Source organism: Ictidomys tridecemlineatus, chromosome 16, assembly GCF_052094955.1.
Source record: "Ictidomys tridecemlineatus isolate mIctTri1 chromosome 16, mIctTri1.hap1, whole genome shotgun sequence".
NCBI lineage: Eukaryota > Metazoa > Chordata > Mammalia > Rodentia > Sciuridae > Ictidomys > Ictidomys tridecemlineatus.
Window position 1 is genome coordinate 45,655,936 of NC_135492.1, and position 22,861 is coordinate 45,678,796.

Consider the following 22,861-nt stretch of genomic DNA (forward strand, 5'->3'; position numbering starts at 1 on the left):
GATAGAGGGAAGACTCTCATGTGATTTTACCACATTTTGTATTTAGTATGTTCTGCGAATTGAAGTGGCTGTCGGAAAGATTACTGGCTTGAAATGTCAATGCTCTACTCACCTAGAACAAAGCAGCTTTGGTAATTAACTAGGATTACAGGAAAGGGAGACCCCGGCCTTACCTGGGATCCTGGCTCTCTACTACCAAACAGCTAGGACTATTCAGGAGGGAAAATGGAATTTTAAAAAAATTCTGAGTTATCCTTTTACACGAATTCCTGGACTCCAAATTCCTTCCCAGAGCTCTTTAATAATTTAAGTCAACAGTAGCCAAATAAAAACCTAGTCAAGTACAGGTAGCCAATTCATGAAATAACCATGTCCCCTTTTCCGGCATGGCCCAGGGGCCTGAAGATTTTTGTGTGTGTGTTAGAGACTGAGATTTGAATTAAATTTAGAGATGCTTAGCCATGGAGGTTTTTAAATTTTATTTTATTTGGTTGTTCCTTAAATATGGACTTGGTTTTAATCTGTAGATTAAAAGCAGAGTTTAATAGGAATCCCTTAAAGTATTTATAAAGTCCTGAGATAAACTCAAATAAATTGGAAGTTTACTTTGAATAGTCAGGTTATACAGTTACTATAAGCATCGTACAAAAATGTATTCCACCATCATTTCAGTGATGATTTTTAATATTTTTTTATCTCATATTCCACTCTGAGAACACTCATTTCTGGTCATTTGCACTTTAGAGTCTTAGTAACTAATGATATTTTTGTTCCTAAGTGATTGCTAGGGTTTGGGTATGTGTGCCCCTAACGGTCACACATAGGAGGTTAGACCTCAGTACAGAGATGCCAGGAGGTGGTAGGACCTAGCAGGATGCCTTTACGTCACTGGCAATCCTCCCTGGAAGAAATGAAGGTTCTTCTTGTACAATTTTGAGTTACTTGCCAAAGTGAGTTCCCTCTCCATCAAGAAGCTGGCTCAGAATGCGATTTCTGGCTCCCCCAGAGGGTCCACCTGGTGCCAATCCCCATCTGGCCCTTATCAGAGGGCAAATTAATGAGGTCGCCTGATCTTAGACTTTAAGTCTTCCAAACTGGAAGCTAAATAAACTTCTTTGCTTTATAACATCACCTGCTCCTAGTAATTTATTATAGTAAGAGAAAAATACACTAGCACAGGGATCAGAAGTAAGCTAAAGCCTAGTGTTTAAGATCTGCTATACCTGATTCTGTTGGGTCCAGTGGCCCGGTTGACACTATCATGTAACATGATGAAAACTTAAGATGTTAAACCTGTAGGTGGACTTAAAACACTCAAATGGTGTCTGTTCACTTAGGTGGGATCCAGTTGTGCCGAGCTGGTCTCTGGAATCAGCCTGTTGGTCTGGGTTTAAGTTCCTGTCTTGCTGGTTATTGGATGTGTGACCCCAGGCAAGTTTCCGAATCTCTCTGAACTGGAATCTTGTAACTCATGTTTAAAAATAGTAACAATAATGATACCTATCACTGAGACTGATCTGAGATAAGGTAGGAGACGTGCTCAGTGTAGTCTGTGGCACCCAACAAGAAGCCAATAAAAGTTACCATTGTTATTAAAGACGTCCTCTACCAAACTGGTGGGTACACATAGTAGTCACAGTCTGAAGGGGACTCTGGTATATTTTAGTCGATTTTTAATACAGGTAACAGTTCTCAATGGCTTCTTCTTTTTTAATTTTGTTTCCAGACAAGTAGACTCATCTAAGCACACCACTGTTTTTGAACAGGAACATACAGGATGATTTCAAGTGTATTATTTATGTGTGACCCTGACTCTATCCTAAGGTTGAATAAAATGTAGAGATGAGGGAAGGCTACCTAAGCCTCGTCACTTATAAGGATGACAGCTTAGAAAAGACAAGACAACATGGTCCATGCTGGTGGACGACCCTTGGGGAGGCTGGAGACCTTGGTTCCAGCCCTGACCCCACCACAGACACTTCATGCAACTGTGGACTCTCGTCTTAGCCCTCAGCTTGGGCTCCTTGGGTGCAGGGGGAGGGCAGGGAAGCCAAACAGCCCTGGCACCTACAGGAAGGTGACGGTCATGGGAAAAGCTGCCCATCGGAGGCAGCTGAGATGGGAGGAGGAAAACGCCTCAGCTCCCAGGCCAAAGAATACCTCTTTGATTTCACCCACGAGAGCCAACTGGTTTGCTTGGGAAAGGTTAGTTCTTTGGCTCCGGGTGACTTCCACCCTTGACGAAGTTGGCCTGCCCTGTGGATCACGCTTCTTCTGTCAACGGGAACAGTTAGTAAGGTGTCAAAAATATCTTCAGAAAGCCTGGGGGGAGCGGAGTTAATACTAAAGACCAGAGGAGGAGAAGTAGAGTGCTTTAGTGTCCTCAGTCCCCTCTAGAGTGGCACTCATGGAAATGGCTGGTTGGCATTTTGCAGCCACCAAAGCTCTTTACTGGGAGCTGCTGGACAAACATAGGTTTCCAGAATGCCTTCCTCAGCTTCATGACCATCCTCATCCATAGGATTTTCCTTTTGGTGATGGGGGATGACAGGCCCAACCTCTGGAAAGAAAGCTCTCTCCTCCCAGCCTCTCTGCTTGGGTATGATGAATTTCTTCACCCTATTAAGAAACTTGAGTTAAGGGGCTGGGTACAGGGATGCATGTCCACAATCCTGCGACTCAGGAGGCTGAGGCAGGAGGATGGCAAGTTCAAGGGCAGCCTCGGTAACTTAGCGAGACCCAGCCTCAAAATAAAACATAAAAAGAGCTGGGAATGTGGCTCAGTGGTTAAGCACCCCTGGGTTCAAATCCCCAATGCTAGAAAAAAGGGAGGGAGGGGGAAGACCTGCCTAGGTGTCTAGGCAACAGCTGTTTGAATAGACCCTCTCATATTTCTCCAATGTACTAGGGTTCTTTGCTTCTATTTATATTTATAAACTCTTGCCTGGCATGATGCCTCCAAAAATTCCTACTGAGTTATAGAAAACTGTTTTCTAATTAGTCACTATTTGTTCACCTTTTAATTTATGTATTTTAAACTTTAAGAGTAACACTTAAAAGCCTCGTGATTGGGGTGCAGTGGAGGAAGACTGAGCACTTGGAGGATCAGATGTTTTCTTATCCAAGGACCCTCTCGTCCGAAGCTGTTCTAATATGAATGAGAGGAGTCCTGGAGCTCAGAAAGCAAGGTTCCTGCAGTTGTTGATACGTGGGATGGCCTGGTGGGCACCACCTATTCTGACAAGGAAGGCTGTCATTTAATTATCAAGGCTTCTTCATAGAGCTGAAAAAAATCAGATCCTGGGAATTTTGAAAGGCCACCAAGCTCTGTGTATTGACCTATCACAAACCACTGCCAAAGGGCCCAGCAGACATTGAGCAGACTTCGCACCTCCCAAGGCAACCAGGTGTCACTGGAGCGCAGGCCTGAGATGCTGTGTTGGAGACTGAAGGGACAGTGTGGTTGGAAACGCCCACGTGGCCCAACATGGGAGACAAGGAGGACATCCCGGCAGATGCCTGCTCACTGTGTATCCTCAGCAGCAGCAGGTCTTGGGGATTGTCCCTTTCACAATCCCACTCAGAAATGGTGTAGCGTCTGCCTGCTGCTGAGTTTCCAGTTAGAACCGGACGGTGTTCCTTCATGCTCTGGAGGGGTTGTGCAACCCCTCGTTGGAAAGAAGCAAGCAACCCCACAGGTGCACTTAGCTGGAGCCCCAGTCCAGGAACATGGACTGTGACACTCAGAGGTATGTACTTCTCACTGGGAACTTAAATGAGGAAAACCTCTGACTTTACATGTCGAGCAGCCCTTTAGAGACAACCAAGTACATTCAAGCTTTCTGGATGGAACCCAGGGCTTCAGACACCCTAGGCAAAAGCTCTACTAGTGAGCTACATCCCAGCCCAGCACATCTGACTTTTAAGGAGACACTCATATGATTCAACTACCTTTAGGAACAGGTTAAACAGCTTAAAAAAATTAAGCTCCTCAAATGCCTGAATTAAGGTTATTTCTAAGCACTCTCATCTCTTCAATTTAATAGCAAGGCATGTTTTTCACAGGAAAATAAAACACGGTACCTTTTCTCCGTAGCCTCTATCTTTGGTCATCATTTCTCTGAGGGTCTGTAGGACTTTAATGCAAAGTTTCTCCTCATTTTCTTCTAGTAGCTGTTTAGTATGCTTTATTAACCTGAATGAGGGAAGACCACAGATTACAACCCTGAAATGATCTTTCCGTTAAAAACACTTTACAAGAAACTTATGGAACTCGTCGGTTAAAGAACCAATATTTATTAAAGTTAAACAGACTTGAGGACATGGTCACTGCGCCCAGAAGAGACCCAGACTGTGGCTCAACAGCGACACCTGCTGGCCATTAACAGCCCACGGGCTCAGCAGGCAAGAAGTGACCATGTACAATGGAGAGATTATATGCAGCTGAGAAACCAGGAGGTCCACTCATGAAGTGAGGCTCTTTATCCACTGAAGACTGCCGCTGGGATATGCCAGCAGGGTATAAAAAATAACCTCAACAGGATAAAGTTCCCTAATCCACAGCCTTTGAGGGGTTCTCCAAAGGAAGAAACTCATAGGCAGGGGCCACCCCCAAGGTAGACAAACTCAGGGTAAAAATCAAACAGAGCTCCCTAGTCAAGGAACCACTTGCATCTTTCATATTATGCCCCATGGCACAAACTAAGAACTACCCAACTTTTCTGTTAGGAAAAGATCTGAGGTCATGTGGGCCTGAGATTTGTAAAAGCTGAGAAGTCATGATTGTTTTACGTCTGAGCTGCTGAGCGTGGAGGGTGCTCTGTCGAGACTTGCTGGAGGTCGAATGAATGGGCATGCAATGAAAAGGAGAGTCTCACCAAAAAAAAAAAAAAAAGAAAGAACAAGGAAAGAGAAAAACAAGTTGTCAGTTAAGTATGATTTAATAGAAGGACTGACATTGGGAAGGTCAGAACAGTACTCTAGCACATGACCTTGCAAAGTCAAACACCAGGACAGCGTCTCCTTCTGTGGGAACAAAGGCTCAGTCTGGTCACCAGACTTCTGGCCACTGACTACCACCAAGAAGGGGGCCACTTACTTGCAAATGAAACCACCACTTTCACATTTCCGTCGGGCATCTGTGTTCTCTGGGAAAAGCAGCTCGGGCCTGTGCAGGACATCGACGAGCACAGACAGCTCGGCTTGTACCAGTGGCCTGAGGCGGTCCTCCAGGGCCGAGACAATGTCCTGCAATGGAAGCATGGCTTGGTTGCCAACTCTGGCCAGGGCTGGTGGCAGCAGGGCCGGAGCCCACTGCTGCCCTAAGCCACAATGCACAGGCTAGGCTGGGTTAGGGTGACTTCAGTACTGTGTGGCATTTATCTCACAGGCTCAGACCCTGTGCAATGGTCACCTGAAGCACTGCCTCCTGATGCAGAAGATGCCGAAAGGACAAATCACGCCCCGCCTCCCCTTCCTCTGAGATGGTTTTGTGCTACTCGGGGGATCATTCCACATATTTTAAGATAGGATGCAAAAATGCAATTAACAGTATGGAAAGATGTCTACGATACAAGTGTAAAAATGGTCAAGCAACACCATGGACCATGATGCTATTTTTATAAGCAAAATCCCAAACTAAAGGATACATATGGACTACTTTGAAAACATCATTAATGCTTTTCTCTGGGTGGTGGCATTACAGGTGATGCAGATTCTCCTCTATCGAGTGTCAGTGTCATGTATTTTCAATGAGCATGGATTACTCACACAATCAAGTCATATCAACATGAGAACACACATATGAATGAACATGCTGTATCAACATGCTAAATACATGTACCCTGATAGCATGATGGTCTTCAAATGCAAAACACACAGCTGCAGGAAAGGAAAACAGAGAGAAGTTGAAAGAGCAGCAAAACCAACAAAACAAACACCATTTAAAGGCAAATGATAGAAAAACAGATGAGAAATCATCTTCAAAAGATGCTAAGCCTGTTCTGTGGCTCGCCGATTAGAAACTTAACTGGAAGCATGCTAAGATGGGCAGAGAACACTGGATCATCGGTGGGGGTTGGAGGGGGGTGTTTAAACAAGATTTGCAATAGCAGAAGCTGCTTAAATCGGCATTCACCTCCACTGGGGACCCACTGGGACCAAGAAAGAATTGACTAGTCTTTTATTCAGAAACTAAAATTAAACCACATGGAGAGAAATTTACCTTATATTTAACAAAATTAGGTGATAATTGTAACCACTCAATAATGTTTAGTTTACGTAAAGAATAGATAAATGAACCAAATATATATATTGGCATGGGGCAGGGAGTGGCAATTTTCCCAGTAAGAACTGGAAGACAATAGATCGCAATATCTATTAATTTGTGTGATTTTCATAGCAGTCAAAAAGAGGGGTCATTTTTGCAACATTCTCTGGGGGTCTTTTTCCCTAATAGCTTCCCCTTGAGAAGCACTCAACTTTCTCTTCTTCACTAGCTACTGGCCCTAAGACTGGCAAATCTTTGTTTAAGGCACTGGCATGGGACGGACTGAAGTAGCTCTTTCACATGACATCCACGTATTTCATGAAATCTTGCATCTTTTGCAAAATCTGAACTTGACACAGCAATTGATCTGCATTGTATTGTCAAATGCAGGACATCCAGCAATCAGGAGGGGCCAGCCAAGACGGCAAAGCGATGGGTTGGGGAAGATGCTCAGGGGAAGAGTGTCTAAACAGGACTTAATTGTACAAGGGGTCAGTTTCCCAGCAAAAGTTCTTATATCCTGACAGTTCTTGTTGGATCATGGCAAGGCTTGGATAATAATTTGCAGAATGGGGATCCTGTAAGCCCCTGAGCAAGGCTTTTTAGCTAGTATTACCTACATACGTGATCTATTTCATCCCAAGAATATGCATAATAGATGGAAGAAAAGCACAAGAAACGGCTATGTTTGACTGCAGTAATTGGTGTAGACTGAATGAGAAGATTCTGTGCATTCAGAGTCATGAGTATATATTATTACTCCTCCCCTTTCTAAAAGCATAGTGAAGTCAGGAAGCATTTCCATTTGGAATCCAGCTACCTTTGCTCAAGAACAGGTTCTATCATGATACAGGATAGATTTTTTTTTTTTTTTTTGGTAACAGGGATTTAACCACTGAGGAACACCCCCAGTACCTCCCACCCCCTAGGTTTTTTTTTTTTTTTTTTTTTGAGACAGGGTCCCGTTAAGTTGCTTAGGGCCTCACTATGTTGCTGAAGCTGGCTTTGAACCTGAGATCCTCCTGCCTTATCTTCCCAAGCCACTGGGATTACAGATGTGCGCCACCGTGATGGCTAAGGATGGCATTCTTAGTTGGATGTGTGAAGCCTGCCAGCCTCCCTGGTCCCCAGAGCGCCAGCCGCACCAACCTCCCTCGTATCTCTGGATGCTCCCTATTCTTCTCCGTATAATGGTCTTCGCACGTGCCGTTTGCCTGCCTAGTTCTTTAAATCCTACTGTTTTCTGGCCTGGTTCAAAAGTTATTCCCTCAGCAAAACCTTCCTTGTCCCCTCCCCTAACCAGCCCAGGCAAGATCGGCTCCTCATCTGAGACCTGCAAGAGCTGCTCACTTCTCCATAGGATTTGTGCCTCTGCCATTTTACATTTACCTGCACAATTAGCTGATTAATGTCTGCCTCCTCTCCAAACGTGAGACTCTAGGAGACAAAGATCATTTCTGGGTTTTCTCCTCACTGTATATCCCCAGTATGCATCAAGGAGCTGGTGGACGCATCTGCAAACTTGGCTGTCTAACCTCACAGAGGCTCAGTTACTTCACCTAATAATAGTAATTATTATTATAGTCGCAGCAGTAATAAGAGTTGTAATAATAATAATTACATTGGCAGCTCTTAATAGAGTGCTCAGGACGTGCCAGGGACTGTTCCACTAGCTTGATGGGTTCTGAATTTTCCAAGGATGTCTACACGTTATCCCGTTTTCCATATTGTTCTCACATGTGTCGCTGACATCTCTCTCATTCCATGGTGGTCCATGTTTCCTCTCCTTGAAACAGAGTGGACCTCTGAGGCTACTTTGACCAAAAGAGCACAGGCCAAGTGATGCTGTGTGCTTTTTGACAGCCAGGTGATAAAGACAATCAGCCTTCTCTCGTCTCCTTCCAGAAATGCTCATCTTGGGTCCCAGCTGCCATGTTGTGAGGAAGCCCAGGCCACATGGGGAGGCTCCATGTGGATGTTTCAGACTCTAGCCCAAGACCCAGCTGACCATCAGTATCCAGTGATCAACACGTGATAGAACAAGGTTTAAAGGTGAGTCTAGCCATGGCCACCACCTGACTGCAACCTCATGAAAGACCTTGAACAAGATACTTCGCTGGGCCAGTCAATCCTCATAACAAAGAGAATAAAGTAACTATCATTCTTCGTTTCACAAGATGTAGAGATCTGGGACATGCTATCAACTCTCTTAATGCTCACATCACCCCCAGGAGGCAGGGGCTACCATCATTCTATTTTACAAATAAGGGAAGTACAGGGGAGTTAAGTACCTTTCCCAAGGTGGTACTACTTCTGAGCAGTGGTGCCAGAATCTGAACCCAGGCACTTGCTTGAGACCATGCTTTAATGGAGGGAGGACAGAAACAAAGAATGTAGTCCAGCTAATACTTCTGTTTTCACGTTCTCATTCTGAAGTTTCATTTCTCACAACTTCCCTCAGGGATCAGCTATACTCATTTGTCCACTGATTCAAGAGCCTAAATATTCTGGGGTGTTGGGAAAAATGGACCTTTGATGCCCTTATTCTGAGCATCCCTTTGTCATAATTAAACACACCTTGCACATGAGGGCAGAGTCCCCAGTGTTCACAGAGAGAGCTGCACTTCTGTGTATGACCTTGACCTCATCAGGAGCAGTAGGCTTCCTAAGCAGCTCTGTGTTCCTGCTACTCATCTATGGCCACCTGTGATTCTTCACATACTTCATGGATGTCTCCCTGTGCCTGAGCGTGGACGCTCCTAGGCTTAAGGAAGCACAGGAGCATGTGGGAACACCTCAGCCAGGTGAAGCGCCACTTCCCTCAGCACTAGGCATTACCTGCAGTCTCTCGATGATATTCCGGTAGTCTCTGGAAGCTGCCAGAACAGAGTCTCTGCGAGCGGCATTGCGGGCTGACAGGCGCCAGTTCATGGCCGTTTTCTGCACAATGTTGTGTGACTTCAGGAAGAGGTTGTTGACTTGGCTGTCCAGGTCCACAGGAATGGCAATGGCCCGGCTCTTGGCTGCACAGGAGAGAGGACTTGTAAAGGCCTTACCCCTCATCTCCCGTCAGGCAGATTGTCCATGCCGACCACATGCCAGCTTGCATGGTATCGAGGGTGAAGACTGAACATCCTGACACTACCCCACCATCTTTGTGGCACTGTGGATGGAACCCAGGGGTGCTTCAGCACTGAGCTACATACTCAGCTTTTGGCACCAGAGATTGAACCCAGGGGCACTTAACCACATCCCCAGCCCTTTTTTATATTTTATTTGGAGACAGGGTCTTACTGAGTTGTTGAGATTGACTTTGAACTTGAGATCCTCCTGCCTCAGCCTCCCAAGTTGCTGGAATTTCAGGCATGTGCCACTGTGCTTGAATCCACTTCACTATCTTTTAGGTTTGGGCTTCCCAAGGTTCTGGGGATGGGAGCTCTTCAGAACACTAAAACGATCTCAGGTCATCAAGTTTGGGCAAGTTAGGGTTGACCGATTCATGGGTTCCCTCCATACATGCCTTCTTCAGTGCACTAATGTGTTCTTTTATTTTAAGAATCAAAACAGGGAACTCGTTTGGCCAGTGGATTATTTTTCTAAAGATTCTCTTTCAAGTTTGTTGTTTTACACAGCTATCCACAAAACGCTGATGTGAGATGAACATCACACAGGTGGCATTCACGATGACACATAAAACTCTTTTGAGATACTCTTCTTTTCCCTTCTTAAAAAAAAGACTAACTTGGACTGAGGTAGCTCAATGGTAGAGTGCTTCATGTGAGGCACTTAGTTCAATCCTCAGCATCACATAAAAATAAAGAAATAAAATATAGGGATTGTGTCCAATCTACAACTTGAAAAAAAAGAGACAAACTTCATGCTGGGCATAAGGGTGTACACCTACAATCCCGGAGGCTCAGGAGGTTGAGGCAGGAGGATGGCAAATTCAAGGTCAGCCTCAGCAATTTAGTGAGATCTAATCAACAACACCCTTGTCTGAAAAAACATAAAAAGGGCTGGGGACGTGGCTCAGTGGTTAAGCACCCCTGGATTCAATCCCTGATACAACAACAACAAAAAAGCAAACTCCAATCTAATCATGAGAAAAACATCCGTTGATCACCACAGGAGACATTCTACAGGATACTAACCATCGTTGGCAAGACGGCCATTGAGAAACAAGCAAAGAACAAGAACAGCCACAGACCAGAGGAGATTTGGAGAAATGACAACCATGTGCAAGGTGGCAGCCAGGACTCGCCCCTGGCATGAAAGGACATTCGTGGAAAAAACTGGTGAAATCCAAACCAAGTCTACAGCTCAACTAAGAGCCGTGCCAGTTCCTTGGTTTAGACCAATGTCCCCTGGGAGGTGCTGGCCCTGGGAGAACTGGGTGAAGGGTACACAGGAGCTCCCTGCACCATCTCTGCAACTTTCCTATAAATCTAAAAATATTCCTAAATTAAAAGTTTATTTAAAAAAAGGAAATCGAGACGGACAATTCTGGCTGCTCTATGGGAAAACCTCCAACATCAAAACAGTGATTTCCTGTGGTCAGGGCTTCCAAATGTCAGAAGGAAAGAAGGTGCTCTATTACCTGCATCTAATCCAAGGAACAACTTTAACATCTTGGAAGAAGAACCACAGAAACAACTGTTTAAATTCTTATAAAAAATACACCACCTAGGGCAAGAACTATTAGCCTTTCAAGAATTTCCTAATGATTGAATACAGAAAATGAGAAGTTTGGAAGCAAGATACAAGTGATATAAAAATTAAGAAGCAGGACAGGACACAGGATTCACTCATCTCAGCTAGAAATCCTATGCTTCATCACGAACTTGTAGCACCTAGACTTTCAAATCTTCATCTCTTACTGTGAAACACTGCCACCTAAGTAAGAAGGCATCAGTACCTACCATGAGGGAACAAAAGAAACCAGGCAACGGGTCCTAATAAACACGATCTATCCTTGCTGAACAGGCACTCAAGAGTGCCAAGACTCCTTTGCAGGGACCTAAGTAGCTACTCCGAGGTGACATCCTTCTCAAGAAGAGGAAGTCTTACCCCCTGCACACGGGTCTTATAGGGTGGGAAATGGGTACACGGCAGGCTGGGTGCTTAAGCAGATCTCACAGGAGGAGGAGGACAGTGGTCATTAGGGGCTGGCAACGGCAAAGGGGAGAGACAGGTTGATGCTAGAGTTAGATGGGAGGAAGTAGTTCTAAAATGTGCTCTAGCACACAGCGGGGTGACTACGGCTTACAACAGTTAACTGTGTGTCTCAAATTAACTAGAAGAGGGTCACCTGAAGCTCCTACCAGAAAGAAAGCCTCATTCTGCCCACGGGATCAGTACATACTGTATTATGCAAGTATCAAATAGTCACACTGTATCCCAGAAACATGTGGGGTATCAGGTGGAAATTAGAGAGGTTTTGTTTTGTTTTGTTTTTTGGGGTACTTGGGATTGAACCCAAGGCCGCTTAACCACTGAGCCACATCCCCAGACCTTTTTTATATTTTATCTAGAGACAGGGTCTTTCTGAGTTGCTTAGGGCCTCGCTAAGTTGCTGAGGCTGGCTTTGAACTCGAAATCCTCCTGCTTCAGCCTCTGGAGCTGCTGGGATTTTATATATATGGGAAGGGAGTGTTGCTTTTGTCACATATGGAGGCCCTGTGTTCTGTCCCTAGTACTGGAGAGGAGGGGACCACTAATAACGTCAAGAGAAGTAATTTTCTTAACTTTTTTCTTAACTTCCTTCAAAGCCACCCATGAAAGGTGACAGGAGAATGGATAGGGGACAGAGGGCCACTTATCAGAGAAGGGCCAGCGGGAAGGAGCGTCACTTCTGAGAAGGGATGTTCCTGGGGTTCTGACCAGTACTTTCCAGGAAGAAGGGCTAGGACGTGGTCAATGTTTCTGTTGGATTAAACACGCGAGGGACTTCCCAGGGCCTTCAAGAACCCACCCGCCCTGAGACTTGCCAAGAACCGCCCCACACTTGACCACGGACTCTTTCTCAAGACCTAGCTTACTTCTGGAGGTGTGGTTCTCACTGCAGGAAGTGCTGGCCTGGCAGATGAAAGGGAGGCCGAGGACCCAGGAGACCTTTTCAGGGAGGCTCTGTAGTGTCACTCTGTGCAGCCTTAGGAGGCCCGGGGAGGGCCCAGGGCAGCGGGCGACGCCCATCACCCCATCGTCCACACAGACATCTCACATACATCCAGAACACCGGGATCCCGTCACCCCAGACATCTTACCTACGTCGGAGAGCACCCGGATGCAGCTCTCCACGGAGGCCTTCTGGCTGGGCATCAGCCAGTTGCAGTGGTAGACCCGGAACACGCCCTGCAGCAGCTGCACGAAGACAGGCTGGCGAGTCTGCAAGAAAGGACAGGAGGGGGGGGGGCACGGGGACAGGGTGACTCTTTGGAGGTCTCCAATGACCTGACTGGAAAGAGACGCTGCCACAAGCTAGTTACCAGGCCCCAAGGAGGATTGGGAGGTTCTGGGGCCAAAGCCCAGGGTTCCTGCTCTAGTTCGGATGTCCAACATCTCCCAAAAGCCCACACATCTTGGTCCCCAGAGTGGTGCTGGCTAGTGAGGCCCTTAGGTCACTGGGGACACTCCCTTGATAGGGGACTGGGGGAATCTGGTGTTTTCCTCGTGCTCTTTTGTACCCTGGCTTGCGATGAGATGGGTGGTTCTGTTGGACCACATCCTCCTGCTATGGCCTGCTGCTCCCCCAGGCCCAACCACTCACACACTGCAACTTCCAGAACAACGAGCCCAAATAAACCTTTTCTCTTTATAATTACCTCAGATGTTTCATTAAAGTGACAGAGAGCTGACCAACAGTGCCTACCTGAGAAGAAACACTGAGAAGCATTTGAAGGCAGTGATAAATGTGATGTCATCTAATGGAGTCTGACCACAGAAATGGACAGTGGAATCAAAGTCCCAAAACTTGTCCAGTTACCAGCTAGCTGTGTGACCTGAGGCCAATGACTGCATCTCCCTGAGCTTTAGCTTCATCCCAAAGTAAGTGGATGCGGGCAAATTAACTCCAAAGTTAACTTATACTCATTATATCCTGTGAGCAGAACATATATATTTTAATTGGTGAAAAACAAACTGAGAAGAGAGTGAATGACAAGTCTCTATTTCTGACAATATCTTCAATGTATAAAGACAAGAGAAGTCTGATGGGTATTCTTCACTTACTAGGGAGGAATACTCAGAAGTTAATTGCATGGGAGGATTTATCCCTCTAGGAAGAAATAAATTTGTGCTCATTCTAAAGTACAAGACCCCAGACATCCACTCATTCCACCTCACACTGATTTTTCTGAATGTATGGAAAGTTTGTAAATTTTGGTCTCCATCCAAAGGAGGCTTTGGGCCTTCAATGAGAAGGCCACTATAAATGGGGAGCTGCTCTGCTGGTCTTTGCTTTGGGAGAGAGGACTCACAGAGCCCCTCCAGAAAACACTGGAATTTAATATAACAAAGAAAAAAAAAACATTGAAAACTCTGAGCTAAAAGAAAAACAATGGAGGGCTAGGGTTGTGGCTCAGTGGTATAGTGCGTGTCTAGAATGCATGAGGCCCTGGGTTCGATCTTCAGCACCAAATAAATAAATAAATAGATAGATAGATAGATAGATAGATAGATAGATAGATAGATAGATAGATAAAATGTGTTATTTAAAAAAAAGAAAAAGAAAAACAATGGAAAGTGCTAGGGGGTACAAAGGAAGTCCATTGTGCTGGGTGTGGGGGTGCCACAAGCTTGTGGTCCCAGCAATTCAGGAGGCTGTGGGAAGTTTGGGGCCAGCCTCAGCAACTTTAGGGAGATCCTGTTTCAAATTACAAAAAAAAAAAAAAAGGGTCAGGACGTAGCTCAGTGGTATGGTGCTCCCGCTCGTTTTTTTTTTTTTTAAAGGTATATTGCAAGAAAATGGAACATTAATAAAATATTCAGAATCTCCCCGATACCTCAAGCCATCCAAGACAGGAACACAGGGAGGCTGGGAAATTGGCCAACAACCCTAGTTTTAGCCCCTGAGCTTTGTGGCTCCTGAGAACTCCAAGGACCCAAGGAGAGCGGCCGCTGGGCTGCACCCCTGTCCCACCTAGCCTTGCCAGGACCCTGAGGAGGTGAGTGGTCCCACAGGTGCTGGACGTGGGATGAGAGCCCGGCAGCTTGACTCGGAGAGAAGCATCCCCTGACCAGTTCACTCGAGTGAGCCAACATTTACTGCACATCTGCTTGGTTCCCTTTGACATCTGAGTAGAGACGAGATGAACAGATGGCTCTGAAGACCTGCCTCCTCATTGCTCAAAAGCCATGGGCACTCTGGGGGCATCAGCTCACTTGACCTCTTATGCAGAAGGGCATGACTGCTGCTATGATTTGTTGAGTGTCCCAGTAGGGGCTAAATGTAATTGAAGGCTTTTCCCACAAGGTGGTGCTATTGGAGAGGTTGGAACCTTTGAGAGATGAGGCCTAGTGAGAGGTCTTTAGATTATGGGGTCTGTCCTTGGCAGAGATTGTAGGACTCCAGTTCCCTCTGCCCTTGCTGCTCAAGTTCAGCTCATTTTGCTCCTAAATTCTCCCAGCATCCTTACCAAAACTGAGCTAATCTAAGTACCATGTCTTTGAACCTCTGAAAACGTGAGCTAAAGAAACCTTTTCTCTTTATAAGTCAGTTGTCTCCACCATTTCACTGTAGTAACTTGGAGCTAATACAGCAGCCCATCACCTTCTTCCAGGCTTTAACAAGGGACATAACACTGAGAATCACTGTGGAAGGGTGCAGAGTTGTGCACTGCACAAATCCAAGAAGCGCTATTGGTAAAGAATTCCATGGGAACAGTGCATGGGGAGCTGGGCAACGCAGCAGCCCTGCTGTCGCAGCTCATCAACTTCTCATTCTAGCCACACAACGCTTCGGAGTAACTCTCCATGTACATTCCAGCTTACCAGGGAGAGTTCCAGGTGTTTGGGTTGTTTTAAAAAGAGGTGATAAGCTAGCAGCTATTTAACAGGTTCTTCTCTAAGACTGGAAGGAGGGAAGGGAGCACTGACAAGGGGAAAAGAGATTTTAAGGAAAATCAAAAAATAACCAGGCCTGGAGACAGAGCTCAATGGCGCTACACCAAACAGGAGGCCTTGGTCTAATCCCCAGTTCAAAAAAAAAAAAAAAAAAACACCCCCCAACAACAACAAAACCTACAGCCAAGAGAACCGTTTGGGATAAGGAAACCTCCCAGGTACTGTCAGTCCTGACTACAGGTATCCCTCTCTGCAGGCTCCCCCCCACCGAGGATGGGAACTCTGGGATAAAAACATTGCACCTGCACCAATCCCACGTCCACTGTATCTTCCTGTCATTGTTCCCTCTATAATACCATGTAACCACTACTTTCCCAGCCCTGACGTTGCAGTAAGTACTACGAGTAATGCAGAGATGAGTTAGGATCCGTGGGAGGTATGCGTGCAAGGCTGTGCCATTCTATAGAAGTGGCTTAGCAGCCATGGGTGTTGGAATCTGGGTGGCCGGCCAGCCCTGGGACCAGTCCCTACTGCTGCTGAGGGGTGGGTACTCTGTCTACCCCAGGGCACCTGTGATACTGGCCCTCAGGGAGAGGAGTGCCTCTCTGATCAGTGCTCTGCCAAGTGGCTCACTGGCAGCTGCAGGCTCCCACGTCTGCATCACCTCTGCCCTGTGGGGCTCCTGCACAGACCCGGCCCTTACCCGCGCTCCTCACCTGCAGAGTGGTGCTCTGGTCCGAGAAAGGCGAGCTGAAGAAGGTGGTCACGATGCTCATCACGATCTCCGTGACGTACTTCTCGAGGATGGAGTCCGCGTGCTTCCTGTCACTTGTGTTGTTGCAGGCCTGGAAGATGAGCAGGCGCTTAGAGTGGACCCTAGACCTACCAAAGGCCTTTCCCACTGCCCACCCACGACAAGGGCAAGGGCAAGGGCAGAGGTACTCATCCCTCTAAGAGATCACAACAATACAAAGTAAGTTCTGCAGAGTGGAAAAGGAAGGTAGCAGGGTGCAGAATCACAGAATGTTCAGAGTGGGAAGGGGCTGCAAGGCCATCGTCAGTCACTTCCTAGATGTGCCCAGGGAGCCTAAGACCCCCAGGAGCAGGAGGCAGCAGGGGATCCCCCAGAGTCTCCATGGCCCCCATAGGTGAACTGCTCTCCTGAGAAAGGCCTTCAGCTAGGGTAGGCCAGACTGTTCCCGCCTGGGGTCACCATGGGGCTCTGGTCCCACCATATTGTTTTATTTTATTAGAGTTTTACTGAAATTCACTGTTCAAAACAGTGGGCCCTGGGGGCTAGGCTGTGGCTCTGTCATAGAGGGTTTGCCTAGCACGTGTGAGGCACGGGTTCGATTCTCAGCACCACATGACTATAAATAAATAAAGGAAAGGCATTGTGTTCATTGGAAACTAAAAAAATATTAAAAACAAAAACCCGTGTGCCACAGGTCAGCACCACTGACCACGTGGGTTTCAGGGTGAGTAGACACCTGAGGTTTCCCCTGTAGCCTACTTAAATTTTGCTGCTTAGAGTAAGATTAGCCATTTATAGGACTGGAGACTACGTCTGATTATTGGATTTATTAGTCCTATAATTTCAGATATAGCATTGGTTAGAATTTTAAAATAATGGATTTAAAAAAATCAAGCTTCATTCTCAGACGGTCATGCTGTAATCTGAACACGAGGCGGTGTCAGAACCCATTTGTCGAATCAGGTAAAGAAATGGTTTTACAGCGTTTCTCAACAATTTAATGGAGGGCTCCGCAGATCGAGGACCAGTTGCCGTCTGTATAAATGAGGTTCATTGGAACACCAGCCACCCCCCTGGTTCTCAGGACACGGACACAACTCACAAGGCTGACTGGCCTTTCATAGAAGAGCTAAAAGGCCTGGTTTAAAGAAACCCAGGAGACCCCCAAGTCTAAGCCGGAACCTTGGACTGGTGGGATTCAGACTGGGAGATATTGAGAATAAATACTAAGCTCATTGTCAAAACCACATAAGTGTCCTGAGGTCCACCCTGCCTCTGGGTCAGGAAGGCCAGAGACAGGTGACGGGCTCTGCGGGACCCTCAACACCAGACTGGGCTCAAGTTCAGGGAGGTGTCCCCAAGCACAGATGGATGATCAAAAAAGGGCTTCATCTTCATGTGACCCAGGCCATCATCACAAACCCAGCTGTGAGGGGGAGGGCAACCTGTCCTTCCGGAGGTTGACCACTCACATCCATACTCAGTTAAAAGGACAGGAAGGAAGGAGACGTGAGAGAAGAGCAGCAGGCACCTCTTCCCCACAAATGTCTGCACAGGGCTGTGGCCAGCGGGACACACCCTCACCACCCTCCCTCCTGGGTTCCAGAAAGACTCACCCTGCAGATGTCCACGAGGAAGTTCTCAAACAGCTTCCACATGTGGTTGCTGGTGTAGATCTCCTTCATCTCTACCTCCGTGTCCACGTAGCAGTGGTTGAGGAAGTTAATGTAGGCGATTTTAACCTGTAGGCAGAAACACACCTCTGGGGGACCGTCCTGGGGACGGAGGGAATCAGCTTCCAAGTGAGGAGCCGGGGACAGGATCCATCCATTTTCTTAGACCCTCAGTGTATGATTATAAAATTCAAAAGCACAAGTTTTAGGAAGCGAGGTTGTTCATGACCTCCAGGTAAAGACCCATGCAGACACCTCGACCACAGGAGGGCGGCAAATTTGACCACATTAAAATTAAGAACTTCTCATTGAGATTGAAATGGAGTCAATTATGTCATGTGCACTGATGAATATGTCAAAATGAACCCACTTATCATGTATCGTTATAATGCACTAACAAAGACATTAAGAACGTGTGTTCATGACAAGGTACCATTGAAGAGGTGGCCTGGGTTGGGAGGTGATTGCAATGCTTGAATCAAAGAAGAAAATCTAGAGCAGCAGCTATGAGATGGACACCCCAAGAGAACAAACTCGAAAAATGTGATAGAATGTTTTCTTAAAGGAATATTATATATCTCAGGGCTGTGGTTGTAGCTCAGTGGTAGAGCACTTGCCTAGCATATGAGAGGCACTGGGTTCAATCCTCAGCACTGCATAAAAGCATATATGTATTTGACATCTAAAAACAGTAGTATAAATATCTCGTTTGCATCATATGCTACACATGATTTTAGTTTACAATATAAACTAAAAATCTATCTTTTCAAATATACAAGGAGAAGATATATACAGTGTGATCCACTTTTCTGTTACCAATATATGTGAAAAGGGAAAAAAAACAAAGAGGCCTGGGAGGATTAAATTCAAATTTTAACAGTTGGGGTGGGATTCTGGGTCATTTTGATTTTCTTACTGATTACCTGCTGTTTCTGAGTTTCTCATAATGGTCGTTCATTATTTCTATCGTGAGTTTTCATTTTAAAGGATTCCCTCCTGGACAGAGCTCAGGGACACTCATGTGACCTGTATCTCACTCCACTCCCCACCCGTGTGCAAGGTGGTGGCCCAGGGCACATCCTCTTTGCACACTGGTTGAACTAGTTCTACAGAGCTGAGGCTGTCTCCCCCTGGAAAGGGGACAGAGAGAAAGACTGACTTTCCCCGTGTTCCAATCACACCAACTTCATGCCCAAGAAGCTGCTGTCCCAGCAGAACAGTATCCTTCTGCAAAATGAGTGCAGGTCTGAACACCACCAACCGCCCACCACACCACGGCCCCAGGTGCCACGTGGAGGCAGCTGGGGAGGTCCCACTGGGCTGGGCTGGCTCACTTCGGGGATGCAGTCCTCGTGGGTGACCACACGGACGATGTCATCCAGCGGGAGCAGGGAGTTGCACTTGATCTCCGTGTACACATTCTTGCCCTCGGTGCACACGGCCAGCAGCTCCACCAGGTGGATGTGGTACATGAGAGGGCTGTTCTCGTCCATCCGGTCCCGCTCAGACCGCATCATCTGGATCAGAGTCTGGAAGGAGGCTCTGTCGTTGTAGAACACGAGCACGTCTTCTCCAGAGTTGACCAGCTGTGGAAAGGGCAGGGGTCAGGCAGCCTTATCAGATTCCATGTGCCCAGAAAGAGGCATGCTCTGTTGGCCTTTACCTTCCCAAACCCATGGAACCTGTATTCCTAGACTCGTCTGGATTTTTTATTCATTCACATAACTGACCGACTAAAATCTCCTAAATGATCCTTTTACCCCCAGGATACAGAAATACCACAGTGCTCCTAAAAAAATATTAGGGGACAAGAAGGTCTACACACCATGTACACATCAGTCAGAAAGACAGACTGCAAACTAGCACCTGTATTCCCAAACCTAATGAGGCTACGGTTTTTCTGTTTTAAATGTTTCATGTCCTTGTTTTACTGAACCAAGTATCTTTACAAGTCTTTCATCTAATGTCTTATCTCTCCGATCACCAATTATGAACTGTCAATTCAGATATGCTTTCAACATTCAAAGAGCCTGAGGACTCCTGTTCATAAACGTGCCCCTAGGACACAGTTCTTCGTAAGTCGAAGACAAGACACCGACTCAGCACGAGACGAGTTACAGAAGATCCCAGGAGTCAAAATAAAGAAGGTCAATGTTACTTAATTAACCACAGCTAACCTTCATGCTCTATGGGCCAGATATCAAGATAAACTCCTTAAATGGTGTGACAGTTTGGATGTGAGGTATCCCCCAAAAGCTCATGTGTGAGACAAGGCAAGAAAGTTCAGAGGACAAATGACTGGGTTGCGAGAGGCTTAACCTAATCAGTGCCTTAATCCACAAACAGGGATTAACTGACCTGTGCTTGTGGCTAGGTAAGATGTGGGACTTTGGGGAATATATCTTGTGAGCTTGGTCTCTCTCTCTGCTTCCTGGTGCCACGTCCTGAGCTGCTCTCCTCCACCACACCTTTCCACCGTGATGCCCTAACCTCGGGCCCCAAAGAATGGAGTCAGCCATCTATAGATTGAGACCTCTGAAACCCTGAGCCCCCAAATAAACTTTTCCTCTTCTAATTGTTCGTCAGATCTTTTAGTCTCAGCAACGAAAAAGCTGACTAAAATAGATGGATTACCTAACCTTGCTGTGCCTCCATTTCTTCATAAATAAAAATGGGAACGAATACAATCTCTAACTCAGGGTGCTGTTTTCTAGAATAAGTAGATTACTGCCTATTCCAGAATATGGCAGGCTTCTAGTAGATGTTAGCTATTATTGTCATTTTATTTCATTTAATCTACATACTGACTCTTTCAAGTGAACACCGCTGTGCATTCACTTTATGGGAATGCTCATTGAGGTGTCAAGTAACGCAACCAAATCATGCAGCTGGGACAGCGCCCCAGCCAGCTTTCCTATCCTCTCCTAAGCCCACTCTCCTAATCACACCATTCTGCTGCCACCGGAATCACAAAAGTAGACCGGATTAGAAATCCAAGCATTACCGAGTTGACTTGGTATCAGATTTTATTTTAAAGGATTCCCTTCTGGACAGACCTTTTTTCTAAGGTGAAAAGATTAAATACACTGCAGTCATGGTTCGATAGGATGATGTGAGATAGCCAGGAGTGGTGGCACACACCTGTCATCCGAGCAGCTCAGGAGGCTGAGGCAGGAGGATCATGAGTTCAAAGGCAGCCTCAGCAAATTAGTGAGGCCCTAAGCAACTCAGCGAGACCCTGTCTCTAAATAAAATACAAAAAGAGAGCTGGAGCTATGGCTCAGTGGTTAAGCACTCCTGGTACGAAAAAGAAAAAATTCAAGCTAATGATTCAGGTAACTATAGATAAAAGTCATCATCTGTGAGCAGGAAAGCTGCACTGGCTTCCAGGCCCCTAACCACATTAAAGCCCCATGCACCACGTTCTTGGTTTACTGTTCCTCTTCCTTTTCCCTCTCAGAGGAATTCAAGTCAAATGTCCTTAGAGTTAACAGCTTCACTGCAATGAAAACCTGGATCATACTCCTGCTGGGGCCCCAGACACAAAACCATACGCACACCATCACAAGCTACCCTCCCGTAGGACTCCTGCCAAGGATGCAGACCACGCAGCGAAGACCAAACCCGTTTTACATTCCTACAGATGGAGCTTCCCAGAAATGTGCGATCGTCACCTCAGCCATGACCATGTCTTGGCACTTCTTAATAAATTTCCCTTCGGCCTTGACGATCGTCTGCAGGAATTTGATGTACTGGACATTGCGGCCGTGGGTCTCGATGCAATGGACGAAGTGCTGGACCACCCTCTCATTGATCTCACTGCAGAGCTGGAAGTTGTTCATGAAGATGTGCTGCATGGTCACGGCTTCCAGGATCTGCCGCAGGGAGGGATGAGAGCATGGGGGACAGTCAGGAGGAGGCAGGCACAGGTCAGTGAGAACAGTCAGAGGGAGGCCTATGACCCCCAGGGAGGCTTCCTGTTCCACTGTCTCACCCTGTGCTTTTTCATTTTTTTTTTCTTTTTTTGTACGAGGGATTGAACCCAGTGGCACTTAACCACTGAGCCACACCCCCAGAGCCCCCACCTTTTTTTTTTTCTGGTGACAGGGTCTCACTGAGTTACTTAGGGCCTTGCTAAGTTGCTGAGGCTGGCTTTTGGCTTGGAACTAATGATCCTCCTGCCTCAGCCTCCCAAGTCAATGGGATTACAGGTGTGCACCATCGTACCTGGTTATCTCAACTTTTCCTAAGATAAGTGCACAGAAAAATGAACCACCCAAGAGCATCCACCTCAATGGACGACAGAAACAGGCCTTCTCCACACCCATCCCATGATCTGACTACCACACATTTGTTTTGGGTTCATACCCAAAAGTAGAATTCAAGTCACAGGATATGAATATGTTTGTGTTTAGAGGGTTTGAAAAAGGTATTTCCTGTCTACGCTCTACAATACTGCTACTCCACATTCCTGTGGGTGCTCAGTATCAGACTTTTAAATTGTAGTCTTTTCTTACAGCGCACACAGATGCATCAGATAAATTTGCATTTGATGACTCAACTCATGATACGGAGCATGCTGTCCTATCTATTGGCCATTTCAACATTCTCTACTAACAAGGCCCTGTTTGAGAGCTTTGCCAGTCTTTACAAGTGGGTTGTCTATTTTTTCCTTCATTGATCTTTTTGAATTGGTTATGCATGTTCTGCACGTGAATTCTTTGTTGAACATGGGAGATGTGATGTCTTGTCCCGTTCTCTGGCTTGCCACTAGGAATAATGACCAGAAGTTAAATTTTAACAAACTCCAATTTGTTAGTATTTTCCTTTATAATCAGTGATATTTACACACTGTTTAAGAAAACTTTACTTATCATACAGTCATGAGATATTCTCATGCTATCTTTCAGGAGCATTATCTGGGACCCTTTATACATAGCTGCTGAGTTTTATGCTTGGTGTGAGGAAGGGACTTCAATCTTTTTATTATTTCTTTTTCTTTCTTTGGTACCAGGGATTGAACTCAGAGGCACTTAAGCACTGAACTATATATGCCCAGTTCTTTTTTATTTTTAGATAGAGTCTCACTAAGTTGCTGAGGCTGGC

General features: G+C 46.1%; 1 protein-coding gene across 18 annotated transcripts in view; it reads right to left on the reverse strand.

Moving 5' to 3' along the window:
• Itpr1 (inositol 1,4,5-trisphosphate receptor type 1) overlaps window positions 1-22,861 on the reverse strand; it is a 301,702-nt gene that overhangs the window by 116,488 nt on the left and 162,353 nt on the right. For all 18 annotated transcript variants that reach the window (XM_078033540.1, XM_078033553.1, XM_078033547.1 and 15 more), the window contains 8 exons: window positions 21,430-21,630; window positions 19,090-19,341; window positions 17,699-17,824; window positions 16,045-16,173; window positions 12,532-12,652; window positions 9,107-9,291; window positions 5,099-5,247; window positions 4,084-4,195 (listed from right to left, as the gene is read on the reverse strand). In XM_078033540.1, coding sequence (XP_077889666.1) covers window positions 4,084-4,195; window positions 5,099-5,247; window positions 9,107-9,291; window positions 12,532-12,652; window positions 16,045-16,173; window positions 17,699-17,824; window positions 19,090-19,341; window positions 21,430-21,630 — 1,275 coding nt within the window. The remainder of the gene's footprint in view (window positions 1-4,083; window positions 4,196-5,098; window positions 5,248-9,106; window positions 9,292-12,531; window positions 12,653-16,044; window positions 16,174-17,698; window positions 17,825-19,089; window positions 19,342-21,429; window positions 21,631-22,861) is intronic.